The sequence below is a fragment of the Pan troglodytes genome, chromosome 7, assembly GCF_028858775.2.
Source record: "Pan troglodytes isolate AG18354 chromosome 7, NHGRI_mPanTro3-v2.0_pri, whole genome shotgun sequence".
Lineage (NCBI taxonomy): Eukaryota > Metazoa > Chordata > Mammalia > Primates > Hominidae > Pan > Pan troglodytes.
The window spans coordinates 154406634-154424129 of record NC_072405.2 but is presented as its reverse complement, the minus strand read 5'-3'; the positions used below and the strand labels follow the sequence as shown (position 1 = coordinate 154424129).

The window sequence follows — 17496 nt, the reverse complement described above, 5'->3', positions numbered from 1 at the left end:
CTGGCTCTGCCCCTGTAGCCCTGGCCTGCCCTGGTTGCTGCTGTCCAGCTCCTGCTGTTGCTGGGCCCCATCTTGCAGGGCAGCCACGCACCCACCCTTCCTGATCCCTTCAGAAGCTGTGCCAACCGTGACTGCCGACATACCACACCTGGTTGCCTAAAACTATGTCCTGGCATGGCCAGTCCTGGAGGCTGTGGCTGGTGGCCAGTGGGCTGTCAGATGGGTGGGTGCGGAGGCCTGCATCCCATATCCCTTCCCCCACAACACACCTGGGCTTGGCCGGGTCAAAGAAGCTTCCATCTTCTAGGAGGAGGATTCCTGGAGTGAGCCAGAGACCTGGGACAGTTCTGGGCACCCACTGGTCATTTGGCCCTCAGGGGGCTGGAGGTCAGAGGTCAGGCCACCTCTGCCACGGGGGTGGTTGGAACAGCTGGGTCCTGACCCTGAAGGCCCGGAATGCGGCTGAGGCGCGGGGGCAGGGGCAGCTGCTGACCTCACAATAGCAGGGTCTGCTGTCCCTGGCCGGCCCGCTGGCCCCCGCCAGCTGCCGCCGCTGGCTGCCAGGCATGTCCCTCCTCAGCAGCTATGAGGGCCTGCGGCAGGAGATCCAGCGGCTGGCACAGGAGAACGAAGAGCTGCGGCGGCTGGTGCAGCTCATCCAGGAGAACCAGGAGCTGAAGCTGGTGCTCAGGAACCGCGGCAGCAGCCTGGGCTTCTGCAGCTCCGGGTTCCTGGCTGAGGTGGCTGCCAGTCCCCGGCTGCCCAGGCGGAGAACGATGAAATTCAAGAATGCTGAGAGAGGTGAGCCGTACCGGGGCCCCAAGACTCTGTGGAGATGGGCAAACCCGCTGGGTGCTGCGGTGCCTCTGGAGCAAAGCCAGGGCCCTGGGGCTCTTCCAGGTCGTGCGGCGGGGAGAAGGTGCCAGGTCTGGGAAAGTGACCTCTGAGCAGAGCCTGAGCGGGCGAGGGAGCTGCCAGGCTGGGGCGCGGCTTTCCAGGCCCAGGGAACAGCCTGTGCCAGGCCCTGAGGTGGGTGCAAGTTGTCTGTGCCTGAAGCTGTCAGAGTCACTGCAACGGCAGACTCTGTCCTCCCAGCCCTGCGCTCTCTGGCGGTGGGGACAGCCACATCCCTGGGGGAACGTGATGGAAGCCTGGCCGGGGTGGAGGTGTGAGAAGTAGCAGCTCTGTGTTCTGAAGGTGAAAGTAACAGGACTTCTGGCAGATTGGGTGTGGGGATGAGAATGGGGCTGGGGCAGCTCGCTGGGTGGGGGAGCTGCTGCTGGAGTGGGCCACTGGTAGGTGGCCTGGGGCTTGGTTTTGGGACGTGTCTGGCCATGCAGTCAGAGGCGCCACTAGAGAGTAGGGGCCGGGCCATCCCGCAGGCCTGGAGCTGCCTCTGGTTGCTGTGGAGGGGCTGCGTGGCATTGCCAAGGGGAAGCTGGCACCCAGCAACATGGAGGGACAGAGATAAAGGCCCAGTGGGGTAGGAGGCAGGTGGGGCAGCCAGGGGAGGCCTGAGCCTGGGTGGGTGGGAGTTGGCTTTTGTTGGTCTGCCCCCGAGACGCGCAGTGGAGTGGGGTCAGGAGAGCCCAGGAGGCAGGCGGAGGTGGGAGGTGGACACCTGGAGGTGCACGGCAGTGGGGTGCCGCTAGGGAGCGTGGGGACAGGCCCTTAGAGGTTTCGTCTGTGAGTGGATAGCACAGGCCCCTGGAGTGAACAGAGAGGCGAGGGGGTGGCTGGGGATGGTGGAGGGCAGTGAGAGAGTTTGGGGTCTACAGCACAGGCCTGGCGGGCAGCCTGAGTGCATACAGGGCAGCAGATGGTGGGGGTGTGGGTGGGTGGGGTGTGGGAATCTCTCCTGATAGATCCTGGGCTGACAGGCAGGACCAAGAGGCTGTGCTGGGAATGGGTGGAAACCAGAAGGCAGGGCAGTCCCGCAGGAATGTGGGCTGGCCGGGCAGAGGCTGTATGGCTGGTGGGGAAGGTCCTGGGCTGATGTGGGGTTGCTGACCAGAGCTGCTTCCCACAGACTGCTCAGAGCAGGCAGGTGGGGCTCCTGCATGTGGGCGTGGCATGATCATCTGGGGCCTCAGCTGGGCCTCAGGATGGGAAGGCACTAGGAGGTCCATGGGCATGGAGTCTGGGGGTGGCATCACAGCGGGCACGTGCCACTTAGAGGGCAGTCATCTGGACATGAGCAGCAGCCCATCCATGGGGAGGGGTTCCTAAGTGCCTGATCCTGGGCCCCATCCCTGTCTATGGGGAGCTGGAGTCCACTGCCCTTGGCACAAATGTTACAGGAAAGGGGTCCCAATCCAGACCCCAAGAGAGGGTTCTTGGATTTCTTGAAAGAAAGAATTCAGGGCGAGTGCCTAAAGTGAAAGCACGTTTATTAAGAAAGTAGAGGAATAAAGAATGGTTACCCCATAGACAGAACACCCCGAGGGCTGCTGGTTGCCCTTTTTTTTTTTTTTTTTTTTTTGAGACAGAGTCTCACTCTGTCGCCAAGCTGGAGTGCAGTGGTGCGATCTCATCTCACTGCAAGCTCCGCCTCCTGGGTTCAAGCGATTCTCCTGCCTCAGCCTCCCAAGTAGCTGGGACTACAAGTGTGTGCCACCACACCCAGCTAATTTTTGTATTTTTAGTAGAGACAGGTTTCACCATGTTGGCCAGGATGGTCTTGATCTCTTGACCTCATGATCCACACGCCTCGGTCTCCCAAAGTGCTGGGATTACAGGCGTGAGCCACCGTGCCAGGCCGGTTGCCCATTTTTATGGTTATTTCTGACGATATGCTAAACGAGGGGTGGATTATTAATGCCTCCCGTTTCTAGACCATATAGGGTAACTTCCTGCCGTTGCTGTGGCCCTGGTAAACCGCCATGGCGCTGCGGGGAGTGTAGGACGATGGTTTTGGTAGGTTTGGCCAGCTTCTTTACTGCAACCTGTTTTATCAGATACAGGGGTTTTTTTTGTTTTTTTTTTTTTTTGAGACGGAGTCTCGCTCTGTGGCCTGGGCTGGAGTGCAGTGACACGATCTCTGCTCACTGCAGCCTCCGCCTCCCGGGTTCCAGCGATTCTCCTGCCTCAGCCTCCCAGTAGCTGAGATTACAGGCGCGTGCCACATGCCTGACTAATTTTTGTATTTTTAGTAGAGAGGGGGTTTCAACCATGTTGGCCAGGCTGGGAGATGCAGGTTTTTATGACCTGTGTCTTGTGCTGACCTCCTATCTCATCCTGTGACTTAGAATGCATTAATCGTCCGGGAGTGCAGCCCAGTAGGTTTCGGCCTCTTTTTAGCCAGCTGCTATTCAAGATGGAGTTGCTCTGGTTCACACGCCTCTGACACAAGGAGGGCTGGAGATGAGGGAGACCCGGTGAAGAAGGCCAGAGATACCGCACAGGAGAGGCCCACGGGGCCGGGAGCTGGGGCTGGTAGAGAAGGCCGCAGGGCCTCCCCTCTCCTCTCTGTCCTTCAACGCCCCCTCCACGGGGAAGGGCGTCCGCCAGTGGGAAGCCCTGTTGTGGCCTGGGCTGCCAGCTCCCCTTGCCCAGGACACCTGGAGGTGGGATCCCGGGGCGCCCACGCTAGGCGAGCGCAGGCCCGGCGCTGGAGACCCGAGGGCCGCAGAGCCAAGGTGCCCTTGATCCTGCGCCCGCGGCCCGGGGAAGCGCAGGGCGAGGACGGAGGCGCGGGGGGCGGGCCCGGCCTGATGTAACCGCGAGTGCCGGGACCAGTGGCGCGGGGGGCGGGCCCTGTAGGCTCCTCCCCGAGGCGAGGCTGGTGCGGGCAGAGCCGACCGCGAGCCACCGAGCCGGAGCCGAGCGCCAGGTGGGGCCTGCGCCGGGCGGCCTCCCCTCCGCGGCCCCTTCCCCGCTGCCTCCCGGGCCTCCCCTCCGCGGCCCCTTCCCCGCTGCCTCCCGGGCCTCCCCTCCGCGGCCCCTTCCCCGCTGCCTCCCGGGCCGCTCCTCACGCGTCCCCGCCTCGGGTCGCCCCGTCGGTTCTCAGGCTCCGTCCTGTCCCGGGGCCCGCCAGGTTTGGGTCGAAGGTCGAGCAAAGCGGGAAGTGGGGTCCCCCGGCCAGCTCGCCCCAAACCCCCTCCCCGCACTCCCGTGCCTCTTTCGTGCTGAGGGACCCCGCCCGAGGGCTGCAGGGTCCAGCGGCGTCCCCACCTCCCGTGCCTGCTCCACTGCCTGGGTTTCGGCCCAGTCCAGGGCCCGGAGAAGCGCGATGCGGGGCATGGGGGCATCAGGCCGCTGACCGCCGGCCAGGCTCTCGCTCGGGCCCAGGCTGCCCTCGGAGCTGGGCCTGCGGCTCTGGCTCTGCCCAGAGTCGTGCCCGTGGGTCTCTCCCTCAGGAACCCCCCGCATGCGCAGGGCTGGGGAGCCTCTAGTCCCACTTGCAGGTGAGCCCGGGCTGACCCCGCCTCTGCCCAGTTTTTCCAGGGCTACCAGCTGAAGAGCTCCTGTGGGACCCCAGCCCCACCACCATGGGCAGCCCCGAGGGCCGCTTCCACTTTGCCATCGACCGTGGGGGTACCTTCACAGACGTCTTTGCCCAGTGCCCAGGGGGGCACGCGCGGGTCTTAAAGCTGCTCTCAGAGGACCCTGCCAACTATGCAGACGCGCCAACCGAAGGGATCCGCCGCATCCTGGAGCAGGTGGGCCAGGGCAGAGCGGGTGGACAGGGACCCCACGGCCAGAAGCCCCACACTGACCACGTGGTCCCCAGGAGGCCGGCATGCTCCTGCCCCGGGACCAGCCGCTGGACTCCAGTCATATCGCCAGCATCCGCATGGGCACCACAGTGGCCACCAACGCACTGCTGGAGCGGAAGGGGGAGCGGGTGGCGCTGCTGGTGACACGTGGCTTCCGAGACCTGCTGCACATTGGCACCCAAGCCCGTGGGGACCTCTTTGACCTGGTGAGCTCCATGTTGGCTGGGGACCAGGCTGTGTGGTGTACGCCCCCCAGGGATGCCTTGACCCTGTGGGGAGAGCACTTGTTGGATTAGAGATGGCTCATGGGCACCAGCCGACAAAGAAAGAGGAAGCTCCCGAATTCCCAGTGGGACCCCAAGTTCTCCTAGCCCTCGGAGTGGGCACAGGATGCCCTGTTCCTGCCTGCCGCCATGCCCACCCTGGACGCTGGTGTGGGGCCACCCAAGCTAGCCCTGTTCAGGCAGAGGAGGGGTGGAACCCCGCACCTACTGCTGCGTTTCCGGAAGAAGCTGCCTTCGTGGGGGTGGAGCAGTTGGCTGCACTCAGCTGCCTAGGGGGTGGAGAGCTGCCCCCTTGGTGAGCCTTGCTGGGGCTGCCAGGTATGACTCTCCTGGGCCTGCCGACCGGCCTGTTGGGACACAGCCACTCACCTGTACCACCGACTCACACAGGACCCCGGCATGGACCCTCAGGCCTGGGCCTCTTCTGAGTCTCTGCCCGCCCCCAGGCCGTGCCCATGCCTGAGGTGCTGTATGAAGAGGTGCTGGAGGTGGACGAACGCGTGGTGCTGCACCGTGGAGAGGCGGGCACCGGGACGCCTGTGAAAGGTGTGTGTGCCGCCGCTGCTGTGGGATCTGGGGCCGGAGGGTCCTGCTGGCCTTTAACGGGGCCTCCTGGGCTTTTCTGGAAGGCCGCACGGGGGACCTGCTGGAAGTGCAGCAGCCTGTGGACCTGGGGGCCCTGCGTGGGAAGCTGGAGGGGCTGCTATCTCGAGGCATCCGCAGCCTGGCCGTGGTGCTCATGCACTCGTACACGTGAGTGAGGTGGGGCTGTGGGCCGCGGGAGCAGGTGCCGGGCCTGGTGGGAGACGAGGCGCCGCTGGGTTTTTGTCATAGGTGGGCCCAGCATGAGCAGCAGGTGGGTGTGCTGGCCCGGGAGCTGGGCTTCACGCACGTGTCACTGTCCTCGGAGGCCATGCCCATGGTGCGCATCGTCCCTCGGGGGCACACGGCCTGTGCCGACGCCTACCTCACGCCCGCCATCCAACGCTACGTGCAGGGCTTCTGCCGTGGCTTCCAGGGCCAACTCAAGGTGAGGCTGTGAGGCCCCTCCACTGCCCACTCCTGGGCCTGGGCCTGGGCCTTGGCCTGCCCCTCATGGCCCGCCTGCTGCCCGCTCGCAGGATGTGCAGGTGTTGTTCATGCGCTCCGATGGCGGCCTGGCGCCCATGGACGCCTTCAGCGGCTCCCGTGCTGTGCTCTCGGGCCCGGCCGGCGGCGTGGTGGGCTACTCAGCCACCACCTACCAGCAGGAGGGTGGCCAGCCTGTCATCGGCTTTGACATGGGAGGTATGAGGGCCGAGGGCTGGGGTCTCGGGGAGGCTCAGCTGCTGGGCCCCTGGGTCTTCAAGTGACCCACCAGCACCCCACCCCTGCCAGGCACGTCCACGGATGTGAGCCGCTATGCTGGGGAATTCGAGCACGTCTTCGAGGCCAGCACAGCTGGCGTCACCCTCCAGGCCCCGCAGCTGGACATCAACACCGTGGCAGCGGGAGGGGGTTCCCGCCTCTTCTTCAGGTCAGCTCTCCTGCTTCCCAGGCTGGGACCCCAGCCCTGTCTCCCTCCTCGTGTCCAACTCCAACCCCAGCCCTTCCTTCCCCTAGGTCTGGCCTCTTTGTGGTTGGGCCCGAGTCAGCAGGAGCCCACCCAGGACCCGCCTGCTACCGCAAAGGTAAGAGTCAAGATCTGTCCGGCCTGGCCCTGCCCTCCGCTTGCCGCCCCAGGCCCAGCCCCTCCTGTCAGCCCTATCCCTGCTGCCTACTCCTGCTCCCCTGCCTCCAGCCCCCAAGCCCCACACCCTGTCCACCTCCCAGGGGGCCCTGTGACAGTGACGGATGCTAATCTGGTCCTGGGTCGCCTGCTGCCTGCCTCCTTCCCCTGCATTTTTGGGCCGGGAGAGGACCAACCACTTTCCCCTGAGGCCTCCCACAAAGCCCTGGAGGCTGTGGCCACTGAGGTCAACAGCTTCCTGACCAACGGGCCCTGCCCGGCCTCCCCGCTGAGCCTGGAGGAGGTGGCCATGGGGTTCGTGCGCGTGGCCAACGAGGCCATGTGCCGGCCCATCCGTGCACTCACGCAGGTACGTCCACCTCTGCTCTCCCGCCTGTCCTGCCCCCAGCCCTGCTCCCTGCCCCACGCCTCCTGCTCAGGCCGGGGGCTGGATGGGGTAGAGTAGGAGAGCCCACTGACCCCTTCTGTCTCCCTAGGCAAGAGGCCATGACCCCTCAGCCCATGTGCTGGCCTGCTTTGGGGGAGCTGGTGGGCAGCATGCATGTGCCATCGCCCGGGCCCTGGGCATGGACACGGTGCACATCCACAGGTGGGCCTGGGTGTGGGTGCACGGAGGTGGTGTGATCTGCGCCGGGCTTGGGAGGTGACCTCCCATTGCCATGCTGCCCATCCCTGAAGGCACAGTGGGCTGCTGTCGGCCCTGGGGCTGGCCCTGGCTGACGTGGTGCATGAGGCACAGGAACCCTGCTCCCTGCTCTACGCGCCTGAGACCTTTGTGCAGCTGGACCAGAGGCTGAGCCGCCTGGAGGAGCAGTGTGTGGATGCTCTGCAGGCCCAGGGCTTCCCCAGGTGGGCTCCCAGGATGCCCTGGACAGAGGGCTTACGTTGTCCTCACCACGCCCTTGGTGGGTGTTCCGCCTGATGACTTCCCAGGTGGTCCCGGGGTGCGCGAGAAGCAGAACAGGTGTCCTTGCCGGGCGCTGGGTGGGGTGGGGTCAGGGCAGGGGGTTTGGTGTGAGTGCCCCCAACCACCGGCTGCAGGTCCCAGATCAGCACTGAGAGCTTCCTGCACCTGCGCTACCGGGGCACGGATTGTGCTCTGATGGTGTCTGCCCACCAGCACCCAGCCACAGCCCGCTCGCCCCGTGCGGGGGACTTCGGGGCAGCCTTCGTGGAGCGGTACGTGGCTTCCTGACTCCGGATCCCTGGCAAGGGGCCCTCCTGTCTGGCCGCCTCACTCTGACCACTCCTTGGGTCCCCGTGGGGAGTGCAGGTACATGAGGGAGTTTGGCTTTGTCATCCCTGAGCGGCCGGTGGTCGTGGACGATGTGCGAGTGCGGGGCACCGGCCGCAGTGGTCTTCGCCTCGAGGATGCCCCCAAAGCCCAGACCAGGCCTCCCCGGGTGGACAAGGTTGGTGGTCCTGCCTGTGCCAGCCTGACAGCACCCATGGGGCACTGGGATGGGGACCAAGCCCTGTGAGAGGCATCGGGGAGGGTGCTGGGCCCGGGCGCTGTACTCACCCGCACCCTCTGCAGATGACCCAGTGCTACTTTGAGGGGGGCTACCAGGAGACCCCTGTGTACCTGCTGGCAGAGCTGAGCTATGGGCACAAGCTCCATGGGCCATGCCTCATCATCGACAGTAACAGGTGGGCTGAGGTCCGGCCAGGGTGGAGGATGTGGACGGGTCCACTGCGGGGGCCCCTGGTGCAGGGTTCTCTGGCCCAAGGCTGCAGGGGCCTGCAGGACTCTGTATCCCACCATCGTTGGGGTGGCCCCTGGCCTGGGGCCTGGCATCTCTGGTTGGAGGGGTGTCGCCTGGCCCCATGCAGCCCCTCTGTGCCCTCTGCTCCCCAGCACCATCCTGGTGGAGCCAGGTTGCCAGGCAGAGGTGACCAAGACAGGGGACATCCGCATCTCCGTGGGGGCCGAAGTCCCCGGCACAGTGGGCCCCCAGCTGGACCCTATCCAGCTGTCCATCTTCTCACACCGCTTCATGAGCATTGCTGGTGAGTGGCCGCCGCCAGGCTCCCCGCTGCCTGGCTCCCTGTGGGATAAGGCGCCAGCTGTGTCATGGGGTGGCTGGCAGGGCTGTGCCCAAAGGGAGAGGCAGAAGCAGGACCCCCTGGTGACGGGGCGGGCGGTGTGGCCGCAGCACTGGTGTGGTGCAGTTGGCCATGAGAACAAACCTTGGGCAGGGAGGACACCTTCCCCCCTTACCTGCAGCCATGTGATCCGGGGAGTGCCCTCCTAGCTAAGGAAGGGATACTGAGGACAGCACAGGGAACCCATCTGTGCAGGGTCAGGCCAGCGGCTTGCTGGGAGCCCAGAGGTCAAGAGCCTAGGAACCAGGTTCTTGCTGTGCCAGGCAGGGTGGGAGGGTCGAGGGGTGGCACCGGGTTCTTGCTGGGGGCTCCAGGCGGGGCTGGGGAAGGTGGTGTCCTTTACATAGGCTAAGACGTGGCCAAGTGGACACACCGTCACCTTGGTCTTCCCCAGGAAAAAGCTGCTGGGTTTTTCCTGGGTCCTGGGTTTGAGCCCTGGTGGGTCCTGTTCCTCCCTTTCCTGGGGCCAGGCTGTGGGTGGGTGGGTCCTGTTCCTCCCTTTCCTGGGGCCAGGCTGTGGGTGGGTGGGGCCAGCGGGCCTGGTCACTTTGTGCTCCTAGAGCAGATGGGCCGCATCCTGCAGCGCACAGCCATCTCCACCAACATCAAGGAGCGTCTGGACTTCTCCTGTGCCCTCTTTGGGCCCGATGGGGGGCTGGTGTCCAATGCCCCCCACATCCCTGTGCACCTGGGTGCCATGCAGGAGACGGTGCAGTTCCAGGTGGCCCTTCCCCCGCCTCACCCTTCCATCCCCCTCCCTCACCCTCCACCCCCACCCCCAACCCCGCTCTGGCCCCTGCTCCCCTGTGCCCACTCTGCACCCATCTCCTGGTTTCAGATTCAGCACCTGGGGGCCGATCTCCACCCTGGCGACGTGCTACTGAGCAACCATCCCAGTGCCGGGGGCAGCCACCTGCCAGACCTGACTGTTATCACACCGGTGAGGGGTGCTGCCCGCCTGCCTCTGCTGGGGCAGGGGTGGCCGATGCAGCTGACCGTGGCTCTCCACCCGCTAGGTGTTTTGGCCGGGTCAGACGCGGCCTGTGTTCTATGTGGCCAGCCGAGGGCACCACGCAGACATCGGGGGCATCACACCGGGCTCCATGCCCCCCCACTCCACCGTGCTGCAACAGGAGGGTGCCGTCTTTCTGTCCTTCAAACTCGTCCGGGGTGGCGTCTTCCAGGAGGAGGGTGAGTGGGAGTGGGGTGGGGCAGGCCTTCTGTAGGCTGGGACACATGGCCACTGCTGGCAAGCAGGCCTGGCTGGACCATGGGATGCAGCCCATAGGCCCAGGCCTGCCTTGAGGCTGGGAGGAGATAGGTGGTTACCCCAAAGGGCAGCTGCAGATCGGATCCCAGGAGCTGAGATGAATTCAGCCTGGGCCCAGGAAGGCCTCCCGAGGGGTGGTTTTGCGGGTGGAGAGTTAGCCAAGACGTGGAGGGTCAGGGTGCTGGAGAGAGAAGCCTGTTTCAAGGTGGGTGGCTGCTTGTGGCGTGTGCAGTCATACTGGGTGGGGTCCGCAGAGAAACAGCAGGGCAGGGGCAGGGCCCAAAGGCCCCTGTAGAGTTTTCTGGGCCTAGGTCTGAGTCACTGGGTGGTGGGTGGCCGTGAAGGGCTTTCAGCTGGGCCTGCGCTGAGCTCCCGCTGTGTCCACGTGCAGAGAGGATTCGGGGTCTGAGAGTGGCCTGGAGGCTGGGGGGCAAGGTGGGGGGAAGCTGCAGTTGCCCTGGATGATGCTGATGTCTTGGGCTGAGTGGAGAGTGAGGGCGGGGGGTGGGGGACAGTTTTAGAGGTGGAGGTGGGTATTTGGAGGGATTTGGGAGAGGGGGCCAGGGGTCAAGTTTGGGCAGCTGGAGGTGGAGGCCCTGGCACTGAGCAGCTGCAGGGAAGGTGGGATGGAGGCTGCAGGGGCCTGTGGTGGGGGTGGGGGTAGGAGAGACAGGGAAAAACAGCCCTGGTCTGAGGCTGCAGGTCTGGGAGCCCAGGGGAAGTGGCGTGGCCAGGGTGGAGGGTGGTGGCAGAGGGTGGGTGTAATGGAACCACAGGCTGTTCTGGGTGTTGAGGACACAGATAGGGTGGCCCATTGCTGGCTGCTCCCTTGGTCAATGTGAGCTGGGGCAGGGGTTGTGGACCACAGAGGGACATGCACAGGCACACTGCAGAGGGCCTTGTGGCTGCCTCAGAGGGGACCCTGAGCCAGGCTCAAGGAGAGGGGCTTTCCTGAGGTGCTGAGCAGTCCCAGGCCAGGCCTCGGTGCTTTCTAGGGGCCAGAGACTTTGTCTGGATCTGGGAAACCTGGGTTGGGGGTACAGACAGGGTTGGCCAGGGGCTCAGTGATGACACTGTCCATCCAGCGGTGACGGAGGCCCTGCGGGCGCCAGGCAAGTTCCCCAACTGCAGCGGAACCAGAAACCTGCATGACAACCTGTCGGACCTCCGTGCCCAGGTGGCAGCCAACCAGAAGGGCATCCAGCTGGTGGGGGAGCTCATTGGGCAGTACGGCCTGGACGTGGTGCAGGCCTACATGGGCCATATTCAGGTGGGCCTGGGCACAGGAGTGTGGGCGGCAGGGCCATCCTGCAGGTGACCTGGCCGCCACTGATCCTGCTCCCTGCCAGGCAAACGCTGAGCTGGCCGTGCGAGACATGTTGCGTGCCTTTGGAACCTCCCGGCAGGCCCGGGGCCTGCCCCTGGAGGTGTCCTCGGAAGACCACATGGACGACGGTTCCCCCATCCGCCTCCGTGTGCAGATCAGCCTGAGTCAGGTGGGCCGTGGGGAGAGCGCCTCTAGGCGGCAGGGGCACGGTGCGGCCGCTGACAGCCTCTCCCTTCCCTCGGGGCGCGCAGGGCAGCGCTGTGTTTGACTTCAGCGGCACTGGGCCGGAGGTGTTTGGTAATCTCAACGCACCGCGGGCCATAACCCTGTCCGCCCTCATCTACTGCCTGCGCTGTCTGGTGGGCCGCGACATCCCACTCAACCAGGTTCGCAGGGGTGTGTGCGCGAGGGGGGGCCCCAGCCCGAGGTCACCCTGAGTGCGCCTCCTGGGCCCAGCCACGGTCTGACCCCACGGGTGCTGGGGCGGGGGGTAGGGTGCTGTTTCTCCTGGAGCCCACCCCAAGAGCTCCTGAGAGCCGCCCGCCCCGCACAGGGCTGCCTGGCGCCAGTGCGCGTGGTAATTCCCCGAGGCTCCATCCTGGACCCGTCGCCCGAAGCGGCGGTGGTGGGCGGCAACGTGCTCACGTCGCAGCGCGTGGTGGATGTCATCCTGGGGGCCTTTGGGGCCTGCGCCGCCTCCCAGGTGCGGGGGCGGGGTGGGCGCAGCTCGGGGGCGGACTGGGTGGGCAGGCTGGAGTAGGAGCGGGAGGGCGAGGTGGGGACGCCCTGCCCCAGCCCAGCGCAGCGACCAGGTGCCCTCACCAGGGCTGCATGAACAACGTGACCCTGGGCAACGCCCACATGGGCTACTACGAGACGGTGGCGGGCGGCGCGGGCGCGGGTCCCAGCTGGCACGGGCGCAGCGGTGTGCACAGCCACATGACCAACACACGCATCACCGACCCTGAGATCCTGGAGAGCAGGTGAGCGGCGTGCGCGGAGGCTGGGGGCACGGCCGGGTGGGAGCCGGGGCTCGGGCCACGCTGAGTCTTTGCCCTCGTCCTCGCCCTCGCAGGTACCCGGTCATCCTGCGCCGCTTCGAGCTGCGGCGGGGCTCGGGGGGCAGAGGCCGCTTCCGAGGCGGCGACGGCGTCACCCGCGAGCTGCTCTTTCGTGAGGAGGCGCTGCTGTCAGTGCTGACCGAGCGCCGCGCCTTCCGGCCATACGGGCTCCACGGTGCGCGGTTCCCCAGCCCTCGCGGCCCTCCCCGCCCCCACCCCCACCCCCGCCCCTGGTCTCTCTGGACTCCTCGCCTCCCTCCGCAGGGGGCGAGCCTGGCGCCCGCGGCCTAAACCTGCTGATCCGCAAAAACGGCCGGACGGTGAATCTGGGCGGCAAGACGTCGGTGACCGTGTACCCCGGGGTAAGGGCCGCGGCCCGTCCTGTCCCCCTCCCCTCCCCTCCCCTCCCGGCCCCATCCCACAGAGGGGGAACAGTTGCAGACCTGACCAGAGGCCGAGTTTAATTTGGCCCCGGAAGGAAAGGGGGCGCGTACCGGGCCTCCGTGGTCCATGGGGGCGGGTGATGGACGCTGCCCGGTGGGGAGGGGACTGCGCAGGTGACAGGGAGGGGCCACGCCTGCACTGAGCCCGCCTCCCCCCCCCCCCCCGCGCCAACAGGATGTGTTCTGTCTCCACACACCCGGCGGCGGTGGCTATGGGGACCCGGAGGACCCCGCCCCATCGCCGGGGTCGCCCCCGCAAGCACTGGCCTTTCCCGAGCACGGCAGCGTCTATGAGTATCGCCGGGCCCAGGAGGCCGTGTGAGGATCCCGCAATAAAGATGCCTTAAGTCTCCCGGTTCTGGGGACGCGGCTACCGCGCCTAGTTCGTGCTCCGAGTCGTGTCTGTGCGCGCCAGCCGCGCGCCCCTCATCTGTGCTTGCCTTAGGAGGACACTGAAACTCGGAGCTGCAGGCCCACTGCCAGGTGGTCCGTGAGCCCCTCCAGGGCGGTACTGAACGTCACCTGCTCCACCTCCTGGGGGCGGGAGTCAGGTTGAGGGTCGTCCCAGTGCCGCAGGCCCAGCCACCCGGGAACTCCGCGGTACGTGATGTAGTCCAGGCGCCGACCTCTCCAGGGCTTAGCTCGGCGGCTTCTGCCGGGAAGGCCGGCCAGGTAGAGGTGGCGCCCTTTCTCCTGCTCCAGGGTCCTGGTAGGGGGACGGTGTCATCAAGGCCAGGGCCCCTCTGCGCGCTTCGGGCGGGCAGTGCCTACATCCAGGTCGCCACTCACCTCCTCGGCATCTTGGGGGAGGAGGCCACGGACTGGTGGAGCACGGAGGTGCTCAGCGCGGTCCCTGGGGGATCCGGGGGAGGGCGGCATCAGCCAGAGCCTCGGCCGACGGCGCTCCCCAGGTCCACTTCCCGCTCCGGTACCCTCCCCCTAAGCACGATACCCAGGGCCCAGGGCTGCTCTTGGCGGGTGCCCAGCCGGCGGGGGTACCCTCCCCCCAAGCGCGATACCCAGGGCCCAGGGCTGCTTTTGGCGCGTGCCCAGCCGGCAGGGATCCTGGAAACAGCGGAAAAGCTCGTGCTCCTGCTCCAGCCGGTGGTCTGCAGAGAGAGGCGGGCGCGCGGTGGGCGGGGCCGGGCCTCCTGGCTCCGCCCCTCCTCGCCCTCCTCTCCTGCTGGACCTTTCGAGCAGTTATCGAAGTTTAGGTCGCCCAGGAGCACGCTGAAAGCCACGACCTCTCCACTTTGTTCTCTGTCGGCCTCAAACTTCTCGGCCCCAAACTTCTCGGCCCAGTCCAGCAGCAGCGTCAGCTGTTTGCTGCGCAAGGGCCCGTCCTCTGCGTGGGGGAGGGGGGGTGGGGTGGGCTTGGCTCCAGATTCGGAACCGCATCCTGGACAGTCAGCTCCCGTCTCCGCAGTTCCTGATCTGTGAGCCCCGACAGGCACTTCTCAGGAATTCCGGTGCCGGGGGCAGTGAACAAAGGGTGGGAGGTGGGGGGCGGGGTGCAGGCGAATGTAGGGATCAGCAGCCGCTCTGGAGAGGCGGGACCTGTTCCGAGGACCCATCCGCAGGGCTCACCAGCCAGTACTTGCAAATGCGTGCAGTGCAGGAATCCCACGATGCGGCGCCCGTCCAGGCTGCCCAGCCTCGCCTGCAACACCACGGACGGCTCCAGCTTTCTCCGCCTTCTCGGCCGAACCCCCGCCCCCTTGCGGGCTGCACCGGATAGGCCAGTACCTGTGCGGACGGTAGTCCCTTGGAGGCCAGCGCGTCCTCGCCACGTGCGTGGGGGAAGCAACGGAAGGTGGCGCGCAGCAGCGGGTAGCGCGAGGCCAGCAGCAGCCCGCTGTCCAGCAGCTTGAGGTGCCGCCCGGGCTGTAGGCCGAGCGTGCCCACGTCGTACAGCAACGGGCCCAGGTTGGGCGCCAGGCGATTCACCAAGCGACGAGCCCTGCGCAGATCGAATACCTCCTGCAGGCACACAAAGTCCAGACCCACGGGCAGCGAGGCCACCAGCGTCCCGCGCAGCGCCCTGGGCCACGGCTGGCTGCAGTCCGTAGCCCTGTAGAGCGCGGGCCGCGCGCCGCCCAGCAGCGCGGCGCCAATGGCCTCGGCCGGTCGCTGGCTGTGCGGTAGGTTGCCGAAGCGCGCTTGCCCGTCGGGGAGCAGGCACAGATTGGCGGTGAGGAAGACGAAGCAGCGCCTGGGTTCGGCAGGCGGGCGCCAGAGCGCGGGCGGCGCCCAGCACAGCGGAGGGGAGCGGTAGCAGAAGGGGCGGCGCCAAACCTGCGGCACCAGCCAGAGCGGCAGGCCGGGCAGCGCCAGGGGCGGGCCGACCACCAGCAGCAGCAGCAGCGCCGCGCCGCCGCCCGCCGCCCTCCTCAGCCACCCTGCAGCTGGTCCAGGGCCCAGTAGGCCGGGAACAGCAGCGCGCGGGCCAAGCCGTGGAGGGCGGGCAGCGCCGGGGGCGGGAAGGGCGAGGGCCGCGGGGCGTCGGTCGCCGGGGGCCAGCCGGGCGGGGATTGCATGGTACACCTAGCTCTTCGGCCACGGGGCGCCGGGGAGACTCATTGGCTTCCAGAGGACAAGCTGACTCGTCGGTGCATCCGCGCGAGCTGCGGGGAGTCACAGGGGTGAAGGCCGCGTGGCACAGCCTGTGTGCAAAGCCGGTGAGGTGCTGACGCAGCGAGCCTGGCGGAGGCGCGGGCGGAGGCAGAGGGGCGCCTCAAAAAGAAAACCCGAAAGGGACCTGATCTCAAATCCCCACCCTGGATCCTCCTTGTCCCGCCCCATCCACCCGCGAAGGTCGCACCGGGAACCTCTGAGCCCCGCCCGACGCAAGCGGGATCGGGATGCAGCCAGCGGCACGTGGAGGACGACCTTCCTTGAGTGCGGGCGGCGCAGCGCTGGTGAGGGGCGAACAGTGTGCGCTGCCTCCGGCTCCCCTGTACCCGCCCCCACGCAGGTCAGCATGGAATAGGCCGCGCACTCCAGCTGCCCGGGCGGCAGAATCCACCCCACCCCCTAGGCGTCTCTCTGTGGCTCTGCGGCCCCGCGGTGTCGGGCGCCTGAGTTCAAAGACCTGACACTGAGGAGGGATGGACTCCCGCAAAGTCCCCCAAAAGGCCAGCCCGCAGTGGTGACGGCCCTGTGGCCCTACCCCATGGAGCTTCCAATCTAGGGGGAGGGACCTTTGGTTCTGCCCTGCGCGCAGCTCTGCCGGGGCACGCGACAGAAGCGTTTCCCCATTCGTGGAGCCCTCTGGCATCCCCTCAGGAGCTCCCAGGACAGGGCGGCCGGTAGCTCCCAGGCTCTGCTGGCCTCCCATCTTTCTAACTGGGCCTGTGAACTACCACACACTCCCGCCGTCAGCTGGGTGCAAGCGTCTCTTAAATAGCTCTGGGAGTTTGGGTCAGGGCTGCCCTTCCTGCTGGCTGGCAGGGAGGTGGAGGGGCTTCTGGCAGGAGCTCTTCCCTGCCCTTCCCAGGGACTAAGAGGCTGGTGTCTGGCTGGATTCCCTGGAGGTCTGGGAGTGGGGAGGGCAGAGGCAGGAAGCTCAGCAGCCCAGGCATCCCCGGAGGGCCGGGCACACCTTGCATACCCTCTCCAGCCCCGGACTCCTTGCTGGTTGCTGAAAGATTCCTATTGGAACTCAGACCCTGTGGGTCCACTGTTGCCTCCTGCCATCCTCTTTGGCTGGCAAGCACTGGTGCTCCAGGAGCCTCCTCAGTTGGGGTTCTAATCCCCTCCCATCACAGCCGGCCTCGTTGCCTTCCTGCATGCAGGCTTGCTCCTGTCTCACCCTGTGGCCGCCGCCCCTCTGGGCTTTCCCACACTGCACTTCTCCCTTCCCATGTCTTCCTCCCCAGGGACTTCCTATCCTGGCCGGCCCCCTCAGCTTCCTGCACTCTCCACAAGCCCTTCCCAGCACCCCATCTGCCCTCAGTGCACTGTGGGAGGCCCCTGGCCTGCCCCCAAATCCTGCTTGTGCTCCTCAGCTCTTGCAGCAGGTGGGGTCTGCCCTTGCCAGCTCTCAATCCCTCTCAAAGTCTCCAGGACGTGTGGGATGGCCTTGGGTGTCTTGGGAAGGGGCCAGCACTGCGCTGGGCTGCCCCATGCCCAGGTTGGGGTGAGACTGCTTTCTCCCGGCTCTTCTCCCTTGAATGTCCTCTTGTCCTCAAGGCCTGGAAGACCGTCCCCCCTCCCCACCCCTCACCCAGCCCCGGCCTAGTATGGGGGCAGGGATCCCACACCTACATCCTTGTCTCCTCCCACCTCTGCCAACTCCGTGCCCCTCACCACTGCGGCAGGCACAGAGCCACGGCCCTTTCCTCCCTGCTCCACCCCTTCCTGGTTCCTACCCTTCCCCATCCCAGTCCCAGGAGCTCCCACTGCTCTCAGTGCCGTGGGAGGGGAGCCTGGGGGCCTTCAGACCAACCCCTCGCAGACCACTGCTGAGCCTTGGCCTCTCGGGCTCTTGAAGAGGGTCCGGTATGGGCATTGACCTCCAGGGCAGGCAGGGCTGAAGGGGCATGGTGCTGGGGCCCGG

General features: G+C 66.4%; 3 protein-coding genes across 10 annotated transcripts; 1 reads left to right on the top strand and 2 right to left on the bottom strand.

The window, feature by feature from the left end:
• The first annotated feature begins 458 nt into the window (after positions 1-458).
• On the top strand, positions 459-13320 carry OPLAH (5-oxoprolinase, ATP-hydrolysing). Of its 8 annotated transcripts, none has more exons than XM_016960067.3 (27): positions 459-801; positions 4438-4661; positions 4733-4924; positions 5449-5548; positions 5632-5755; positions 5837-6032; positions 6124-6289; positions 6380-6518; positions 6605-6672; positions 6815-7080; positions 7208-7320; positions 7410-7580; positions 7773-7910; positions 8005-8143; positions 8269-8381; positions 8590-8741; positions 9398-9558; positions 9676-9777; positions 9854-10028; positions 11193-11377; positions 11457-11603; positions 11686-11820; positions 11988-12137; positions 12260-12417; positions 12510-12670; positions 12760-12857; positions 13114-13320. In XM_016960067.3, the coding sequence occupies exons 1-27, from the start codon at positions 567-569 to the stop codon at positions 13258-13260; spliced, it is 4155 nt and encodes a 1384-aa protein (XP_016815556.2). In that variant the 5' UTR covers positions 459-566; the 3' UTR covers positions 13261-13320. The 8 variants fall into 8 exon arrangements, with proteins under 8 accessions (XP_016815556.2, XP_016815557.2, XP_016815561.2 ...); XM_016960068.4 differs by having other exon boundaries at positions 470-801; positions 4447-4661; XM_016960072.3 differs by having other exon boundaries at positions 502-801; positions 5393-5548.
• Positions 12940-15920, bottom strand: SMPD5 (sphingomyelin phosphodiesterase 5). The gene is made up of 4 exons (XM_054656483.2): positions 15785-15920; positions 15577-15638; positions 14685-15482; positions 12940-14598 (listed from the first exon to the last, which is right to left on the bottom strand). Exons 1-4 carry the CDS (start codon positions 15918-15920, stop codon positions 14254-14256), a joined length of 1341 nt encoding a protein of 446 aa, XP_054512458.1. The 3' UTR covers positions 12940-14253.
• Positions 13380-14029, bottom strand: LOC129135800 (sphingomyelin phosphodiesterase 5-like). The gene is made up of 3 exons (XM_054657603.2): positions 13958-14029; positions 13728-13791; positions 13380-13644 (listed from the first exon to the last, which is right to left on the bottom strand). Exons 2-3 carry the CDS (start codon positions 13736-13738, stop codon positions 13380-13382), a joined length of 276 nt encoding a protein of 91 aa, XP_054513578.1. The 5' UTR covers positions 13739-13791; positions 13958-14029.
• Positions 15921-17496: the final 1576 nt, after the last annotated feature.

What these genes read in the sequence shown, in the direction of transcription:
- OPLAH (XM_016960067.3), top strand. Translation starts at nt 567, where the DNA reads ATGTCCCTCCTCAGCAGCTATGAGGGCCTGCGGCAGGAGATCCAGCGG. An exon ending in AGGAGACGGTGCAGTTCCAG is followed by an intron (nt 9,559 to 9,675) that starts GTGGCCCTTCCC and finishes TCCTGGTTTCAG; the next exon opens with ATTCAGCACCTGGGGGCCGA. An exon ending in CCTACATGGGCCATATTCAG is followed by an intron (nt 11,378 to 11,456) that starts GTGGGCCTGGGC and finishes GCTCCCTGCCAG; the next exon opens with GCAAACGCTGAGCTGGCCGT.
- SMPD5 (XM_054656483.2), bottom strand. Translation starts at nt 15,920, where the DNA reads ATGCTGACCTGCGTGGGGGCGGGTACAGGGGAGCCGGAGGCAGCGCAC. An exon ending in GCCACGCGGCCTTCACCCCT is followed by an intron (nt 15,483 to 15,576) that starts GTGACTCCCCGC and finishes CCGAAGAGCTAG; the next exon opens with GTGTACCATGCAATCCCCGC. An exon ending in AGGGACTACCGTCCGCACAG is followed by an intron (nt 14,599 to 14,684) that starts GTACTGGCCTAT and finishes GTGGTGTTGCAG; the next exon opens with GCGAGGCTGGGCAGCCTGGA.